The sequence below is a fragment of the Solanum pennellii genome, chromosome 2 (genome assembly GCF_001406875.1).
Source record: "Solanum pennellii chromosome 2, SPENNV200".
NCBI classification, from domain to species: domain Eukaryota; kingdom Viridiplantae; phylum Streptophyta; class Magnoliopsida; order Solanales; family Solanaceae; genus Solanum; species Solanum pennellii.
This window is the reverse complement of record NC_028638.1, coordinates 43,031,150-43,039,481: the sequence shown is the minus strand read 5'-3', so window position 1 is coordinate 43,039,481 and position 8,332 is coordinate 43,031,150. Positions and strand designations below refer to the sequence as shown.

At 32.4% G+C, this 8,332-nt stretch overlaps 2 protein-coding genes across 2 annotated transcripts in view; one reads left to right on the top strand and one right to left on the bottom strand.

Moving 5' to 3' along the window:
* Positions 1–634: 634 nt before the first annotated feature.
* On the top strand, positions 635–4,862 carry LOC107010782 (transcription factor JUNGBRUNNEN 1-like). Its single transcript, XM_015210060.2, has 3 exons — positions 635–855; positions 3,217–3,518; positions 4,397–4,862. The coding sequence occupies exons 1-3, from the start codon at positions 639–641 to the stop codon at positions 4,808–4,810; spliced, it is 933 nt and encodes a 310-aa protein (XP_015065546.1). The 5' UTR covers positions 635–638; the 3' UTR covers positions 4,811–4,862.
* Positions 4,863–5,039: 177 nt separating this feature from the next.
* LOC107011954 (KRR1 small subunit processome component) overlaps positions 5,040–8,332 on the bottom strand; it is an 8,145-nt gene continuing 4,852 nt past the window's right edge. The window contains exons 5-12 of the mRNA XM_015211647.2: positions 7,563–7,619; positions 6,935–6,973; positions 6,678–6,782; positions 6,477–6,559; positions 6,295–6,376; positions 5,781–5,924; positions 5,615–5,689; positions 5,040–5,511 (exon numbers count right to left, since the gene is read on the bottom strand). Of these exons, the coding sequence (XP_015067133.1) occupies positions 5,401–5,511; positions 5,615–5,689; positions 5,781–5,924; positions 6,295–6,376; positions 6,477–6,559; positions 6,678–6,782; positions 6,935–6,973; positions 7,563–7,619 (696 nt within the window). The 3' untranslated portion in view covers positions 5,040–5,400. The remainder of the gene's footprint in view (positions 5,512–5,614; positions 5,690–5,780; positions 5,925–6,294; positions 6,377–6,476; positions 6,560–6,677; positions 6,783–6,934; positions 6,974–7,562; positions 7,620–8,332) is intronic.

Genomic DNA, 8,332 nt, shown 5'->3' with positions numbered 1-8,332 from the left:
TTGTCTCAATCCAAATTAAATAATTAGAGGACTATATAATCGATTCGTAAATTTCGAACGAAAAACAAAAACAGATTCTATCTACCATCGTAAATTCAAACACAACAATTGAGTTCCATCTTTGCCCAATTAATATTTCTTCGTTAAAAAATTATATTATCATTATATATATTTAAATCCCCTTTACTTCTTTCTTGTATTCACTTTTAAAATTTGTTTACTGTCTTGGTGAGGGGTCTTGTTTAGGGGATAAAAACTAAAATATTAATTAGAAGGATTCCTTTCACATTTATATATGAATGATATTTTCTAATACTGATAAGGAAAAAAAAAGTCTTTATACCTCTTATATAAGTTTTATAATTTATTTATAAATAAATAATAATTGTGGATCCTTTCAATAATATTTGAGTTTTCCTGTATTTTAAGTCAAGGGGTAATTTACAAGACTACGTCCATTCAAAGATGTTTTAATCAACAAAGTCAATTAATCCTAATGACTTTGACCAAATTAAGGAACAAAGTCTTAATAAGTATAAAATTATATATATATATATATATATATATATAACCCTAGGCTAACAAAGAGACTTAATTAATTACCACTACTTTATAATCTTTTTTTTTCAGAATTAATAATGGAAGTGGAAAAAATAAGTAGCATAGTAACAAATAATTACTACGAGGATGAGGATGAGGATGAGGATGATGTTGTACTTCCAGGTTTTCGATTTCATCCCACTGATGAAGAGCTTGTAGGGTTTTATCTACGCAGAAAAATTGAGAAAAAAACGATTGGTTTAGAAATTATAAAGCAGATCGATATTTATAAATATGATCCTTGGGATCTACCAAGTATGTCTACTTAACTCTCTCTTACTTTCATTTTGATTTCGTTTTTGATTGTGTATATAACTTAAACTCGACCAGTTTTATTTCATTTCTCTCACATTATTATAAGTGTATTATCAATAATAAAGGGTTTTATTAATGAAAAGAGATCTAAATATGCATAGATGTTCGATATATGTTATGACATAATTAACTTATTTTCTGATGTTTGGCGAAAAATACTTCATTCAATTAGTTATAAAAATTTGTAGTAACACTAATTAAATAGTAGAGACAAATTAAAAGAAGAGATATATGGAATTAATTATATATATAATATATATTATAAGTGTATAACAATTAACAAAAAAAAAAAAACTCACGTTCTTGTTAGATCAATTTGTTTAAGATTATAACTATAGAAATAAAGGTTTTTTTACTTCCCCTTCGAATCAATTGAGAAATTTATGCTTAACTGTTTCACTCATTTCTCATCAAAATAACGTAACTCATTGGGAAAACGTATGATGAAAAATAAATTCTCACTCATAAAAAGTGAGAAACTTCCTATTTTTTCCGTATGAAAATATTATTATTTTTTCTTTACACCTATTCAATCAAAATATCTGCGAAAATAATTATTTTGACTGTTTTTTTTCCATGGGAAAATAGTAACTTTTTAGTAGTGGTATATATGGAGACTTGCATGTAAAGATCTTCAAAAGGCTAATTTTTAATTTTGTATATGACTAAAAAGGTTGAGTCGTTATGTTTATTTGGTTGTTAAATCATAGCAAAGACGTCTCTACCTCGAATGAAATGCAAATTATATTATTAGATATATACTCAATTTATATATTTATATACTCCATGTATATATATGTATTTCGAGAACATGGAAATTAGCTAAAACTTTGTTTTTCATATAGCCTTGCAAACTATTTAATTACTTCTTGAGCTTAATAAGAAGGAAAAAAACGTGATCAAAAGAATAAAGAAAAAAAGAGTGTAAAAAGCTAGACAAAGACTAGTGATCGATGCTAATATTTTGCTCGTGGCATGCTTTATTAAATACTTGATTGTGTTATTTTCATCCACTCGATATGCACGTGTGATCCTGATTTTTTTTCACATGATTATATTTATTTTTAATCAACAAATGATTGTGAAACTCGTATTCTGGATAATTGTTTGCTCTGATATGGAATGTTGAAATATGTGTCAATATCAGAGTCCCAAGCCTAATAGGTAAATAATATTGACAAAAATTTCAAAAGGATATATAAAAAAATTTTTTAATTAAAACGGTAAAATCGCTGGTGATGTAGCGATTTAGGAGGGTGGTGTTAAGGAAAATCGCTGCAGTAGCAGCGATTTGTAAAAAAAAATTTTTAACAAATTGTTGCCTTTGTTAAATGATTTTTTTAAAAAAAATTGTAAATCGCTGCCTTGAGCAGCGATTTCACCTATTAATTTATTTTTTTATTTTTTGTCGTAAATAAATTATAATTAGCCAAAAAAATTTACATTGTCAAACTTCCAAATTCACATTTCACATCCAGACATAAATATTAACATGCATGTGAATTTTTTTTGCACAAATTTGACTTGTTAATTTACTTTAAAATTTTAAAAAAATAAAATTAATTAAAATCGCTGTCAAGGCAGCGATTTACTTCAAAAAAAAATTTAAAAAATAAACTAAAATCGCTGCCAAGGCAGCGATTTATAATTTTTTTTAAAAAAAATCATTTACCAAATCTCTGCCTTGGCAGCGACGATTTGTTAAAAAAAACTAAAAAAATAAATTTTACAAATTGCTGCTACTGCAACAATTTACCTTAACGGCACCACCTAAATCGCTGCATCACCAGCGATTTTACCGTTTTGATTTATAAGTTTTTTCATATTTTTTACCTTTAGGTTTGGGACTCGTCAATATCATCTAATCAAAGTTTAAACTATTTTGAAGCACACATACTAATTATTTTATGTCCTTATAACATGACGTGGAAGCTAAGATCTCTTGGTTACTTATAATAAACCGAATATAAGAAAATAACCTTTTTTTTTCAAATCTCTTGCGTATAAAACAAATTAAAATCTCATTACTAGAAGAAAAAATCGTAAGTGACCTAAAAAATCAATACTTCGAACGCGACACCACAACTATGACTAGATTCACTACAACAAAAACAGCTTTTAGCGGCATTAAATATTGACATTAATAAAGAGTACTGTTACAGTCTTTACCGGCATTAGTTAAGTGTGTTTAGAACCAATATCGCTAAAGGGCTTTAGGGACATATACAAAGAGTGTTAATTACCGCTAATAATCATAGTGATTAGTGATATCATTATTCTATTGTATTTGATATATTTCAGAAGGCAGTAACAACAATGGAGAGAAGGAATGGTATTTTTTCTGCAAAAGAGGCAGAAAATACAAAAACAGCTTAAGACCTAATAGAGTAACTGGTGGTTCTGGATTTTGGAAGGCTACTGGTATTGATAGACCAATTTATTCTTCTGGCAAATGCATTGGCCTGAAAAAATCACTGGTTTATTACCGTGGTAGCGCCGGAAAAGGAACGAAAACCGAGTGGCAGATGCATGAGTTTCGTCTTCCTGTTGAAAATGATAAATCAACCAAACATCTTCATGCTAACACCATACCTCAACAAGATGTAAGAATCATTTCATTTCATTTCGATCCTTCTCATTTTGTTCAGCATGAATAGTTTGATATGATACGAAATTTTTGAAATCGTACTTTTGTGACGTTTAGCGTGTCATGATATATTTGTATGGCTGAAAAATAATTGATGTCATATAGTTGTAGTGTTGCATGATTTTTTGCATTGGAACGACATGCAAAGTTTTTTCTTTTGCCTTTGCCAAAAAGTACTTTTCTAACGGTTTACCACTATATTAGAGTCAAACTTGTTAAACTGTGTGACCATGTTAAATACTCCCTCCGTTCTATTTTATCTAAGGTATTTTGACTCAGCACGGAATTTAAGAAAAAAAGGAAGAAATATTTTTAAAATTTGTGGTACAAAATGAATGATAGAAATAGAACGGAGAGGTAAAAACCCGCAGTCGCTACCTTTTGGGTGTGCATAGGGTAAAAACCCCACATAGATCGCAAACCACACAGGAGAGGTAATCTACACCAGGCAAGCCTGGTGTGACAAGCTCGACCCAGAATGAAAACCCCTTGCTTTCGCTGACAAGAAATTTCGAACTTGAGACTTGTAACATGGAAGTCCCAAGCCCAAAGCACTGGGGTGAGACTTAAAATAGCACCCCTTCTGATACATACCATATTGGTTAATGGCGTAAACGTCTCATACTGTAGTTTAAGCTATTTGAAATGACACGATTTATTTACTTATATATCTCCTATGTTTTGATGCTATGTTGAAATGTATGACCTGCATGGCTGCACGCCTCATGTAAAAGTTTAAACTATAAGATTTTATTTACCGTTGAAATAATTCTCATGGATTAAAGTGGAAACCAGAATTCTAACATGATTTTTTTTTTGTTTATAATAATGCAGGAAACATGGACTCTTTGCCGTATCTTGAAACGAAATGTTTCATATAAGAAACCAATACCAGATTGGAAAGAAGTGGCAAAAAAACAAAGAAACAATTCAGTGATGAATATGGATGTTTTAAGCTCCAAAATATGCAGCAATAGTAGAATTGAATCTTCTCCAAATAGTTCCCAGATTTACATCAGTTTTAGCACTACTTCTGTTGTTAAGCAGAATACATATACTAATACTATAACAGAAAATAAGCACCAGTTTGTAAGCCAACAAAGCTCAGGAACATCATCTGAAAGTACAACTGTTGGTGCTGTAACATCAAATTCCAGTACTCCTCTGGACTTTAATGAGTGGTTAGAACATGGCAACTGGGATGAACTTCAATCTATTTTCGAGCTTTCGTTTGATCCTTTGTTTTAATTTTGTATCATACAAGTGAGAATTGTAATGTATATCGTATGGATTTCACCAACGTTTTGCACGTAGTAGGTTATTTTGCTTTATTTTTCAGGTTACTATAAGTATTCACTCATATAACAGTTTTAGTATGATTCGAGGAAAACCCAGAAAAAAAATAATTTTTCTTCTCACTTCCTTTCTTATGTTGCAAGTATAGAAGTCCACACACTTCCACATAAACTACACAAAATGAGATGATGATTAAACACGAAATAAATACTCTAATTGATCAGTCTGTTTAGATTACTTGTGACACAAAGCAAACGCGATCAATCAGTATGGTACACAAAGCAACAACACTATGGACTTCGCCCATCATCACAACTAAAGGGGGAAAAAAGAGTGTTTTCCCCGTTTCCAAAAATGCCAGATACAAGGACTAGCTGATCGTCGTGCTGATGGCATGGAAGGGAAGGTCCTCTAGAATTTTAACATCAATATGGCTGCTGAATGGAAGATACAACAGTGACAAGACAGCAATTTTTACAGATTTTCTTCAGCAATCATAATCGCCAATGGCCAATAACAATCTTTTCCCATGAGACTACTACTTATCTAGAGCTCTTCGATTTCTTTTTAGATGATTTGCTAGGACCTGCAATAAATTCCTCAGCGTTGATCTTATCAATTGATTTTTGCTTCCTGAACTCCTTTGCTTTTCTCTGCAGCAAGACCAATATGAATGCATCATAAGCATTAGCAATCCAAGAATCAAAGTCCAAATACAGAAGGGTGCAGTATAGATTAAAAGCATCATGGAAATACCTTCAATGACGATGCCATAGCAGTGACATCATCTTTATCCACGTTGGACACATCTTGGTTATGTGTTTTTGGTTCCTGCAGAAGTGCCAGCAAACAATGTTCAATAGGAAATACACATATGGACTGCGAAATAAATATGCCCTGATGAGATTATGTGAATACAAACCTCAGGTGGAACAAAAGCTTCTTCTCGTTTTTTCTTGTTTTCAGCAACCTTCTCAGCCTGTTTGACTTGCTTCTCTTCCCACTGCTTTGCCATCTTCTTCTTGTCACTTAAGAAGTATTCACCACTTTCCAGTTGTTGATCAATCTACAACCAAAAAAGTTATAAACGTTGTATTAAATTAACAGAGGATATATCTTAATAGATGCAAAAGAAGATGAGACAATAGACATTTGAAGATACTAATAAATAAACCACAAAATCTAGTGAACACCAGTGAGATAAAAGCAAGCAAAGAAGCAGGATTCAACGGAATAACTAATTACAGCACCATGCCAATAATTGCCTAATAACAATTACACAGTACTTGAGTGTAATGCCGAGGGTTTTATTATGTTTAAAACTCTACCGATAAAATAGAGATAAAGAAGAGAAAGAGCACAAAATAAATGGACAAAGATTGATACTCTAGAACCAAAATTTATAAAAAAGATACTCTACAACCAAAAAATCTCACCTTGCTAGGTGGCTGAGGAGGTGGGAAAGGCGTATATGGTTTCTTTTCTTTGCTCTGAACTTTCTTCTGTTTAACGTTCTTCCTGAATGTACAAAGACAAAAAAATAATATTCAAGCTTTGAAATTGGCACTGCAGATTAAAAAATTAATCTGACTCAACACCATTTGAAAGGATGCCTTACTTCTTAAATTGCGGAAGAAATCTGTCCCAGTTCTCACTAGCCAGAGCTGGATTTTTTGCAAGCTCTCTCTTCAGCATGAGGATCTGAGGTCGAAGGGGTACGTCAGCAAAAGTAAATTATCAGATCTTTTAGCCAGAGCATAATAAATAGCCAAATACCCAATGAAATTCATTTTTAATTATCATGCACTTGCTCATTTACCTTGATATGATGTAGCGGATGCATCTTGTTCAATATGCAGTCCTCTATAACCCTCCTCGCTTGCTTTAGACCTTTAAAGGAACCCATAGCAGCAACTGTGTTTCCCTACTCAATTTTAGGCAAGATTAAGGTTTGTTCCCAATTTAGCAAGAATATTTATATCATGTACTTAAAGATTCAATGATAAGGCAAAAACAACATAAAGGAAGAAAAGAAAAACGCACTAAATTTGCAGTTTACATGTACAGCAAGTATACCTGGACAAGGATATAGCAGCCGGTCAAAATTTCCAGGGCCTACATCCAAAGTGATATATATCAAGCTCTATGGCAGAAGGTAATAATAACTCAGCAAGATGTGTCAGATATTCATCAACATTTAAGCGATCTATATCTCAACATTTCTATAGCTAATTTGTATGGATGAGTCGTGCTGGCACAGGGAGGAGGTAGAACTAAACCTCATGTGGCTCTAGTCAAGGGTCATCAGTTTACTAGACAATACCCATGATTAACAACTAATGTAAAGGAGCAACAAAATCATTACCCACACACAATAAGCTACTCTCTAGAAGTTCAATTTCACAAATTTGTCATTATTGATTCAAGATGAATATTCTGGGAAAATCTTCCTCTTGGAAGTTGGGCCATCCACTATGAATAAATAAATCATCCTGACAGGTAAGCAAACACAGTACAAATGCTTTCCAGCTCATGCTGGTCTAAACAAAGAAATAAGAAAATACTCCTTGACAAAATGGTCTTTGGTCTAGAGAATGGTCTTTGGTCAATTGTTCTTGTCTCAGTCCTGCATAACAATGTGCATAGAATGCTCTCCTAGCCAATTGGGATTTCCAGAGAATGGTGCAGAACCCAATCCACTAACCTTTAAAGTTGACGAATTGGGACCCACAAGATATTGTCTGCGTTTAACAAAGCGCTCCTGAAAAACAGAGAGTTTAATAACATGAATTTAGACAACGCAAACCAAATACACGTGAACATAAATACCCAAAAAAAACAGTAATCTAACTATGAGCTTTACATCCCATTATTACCATTATTTTTACTAATCTTGATTCAAATTCATATGACACTAATTCCTTTTCTGGGACATTAATGTTTGACACTATTCAACTAACAATACTATTCTATATAACTTGTACAATGTTGAGGCAATCAAATTTTGAACTTTTATGTGACGTCATTCCTATAAAATTTCTTCTGCAGCTACAATTTAATATATGTATATATATATATATATATATATATAAAAAAATGGAACGGCCAAAGTAGTGTTCTACAAAAAACACTATTTTGTTCACCAGGAGTTATAGTCCAATCATGCACTTAAAGATATCTTACAAGTTTAGAAATCATATCCATCTTTGCTAGTACCTTTGATACAACAGACATAATCATCAAGGCAAAAGGAACATATCACACTCACTGCATATGGTGCAATTTAAGATGCTTTAGTGAAGAACTGCTAGACAGGCAAACCTTGAAACAGATCTCTTTTTTTTCATGAAGGGAATCTCATGCTTAAGGAAATTGGAGGTTTGACTCTTCAAGGCTACTTTAGGGTATGCAGGCTGGGTGAAAACAAATAGGAGTGCGGACGAGTAGTGGTGGTTGGAGTGGGGTGGGGGGGTG

Excerpts from the sequence above, each read along its gene's own strand:
- LOC107010782 (XM_015210060.2), top strand. The coding sequence starts at position 639 with ATGGAAGTGGAAAAAATAAGTAGCATAGTAACAAATAATTACTACGAG. Across the intron at positions 856-3,216 it reads TGATCCTTGGGATCTACCAA|AAGGCAGTAACAACAATGGA; the intron begins GTATGTCTACTT and ends GATATATTTCAG. Across the intron at positions 3,519-4,396 it reads ACACCATACCTCAACAAGAT|GAAACATGGACTCTTTGCCG; the intron begins GTAAGAATCATT and ends ATAATAATGCAG.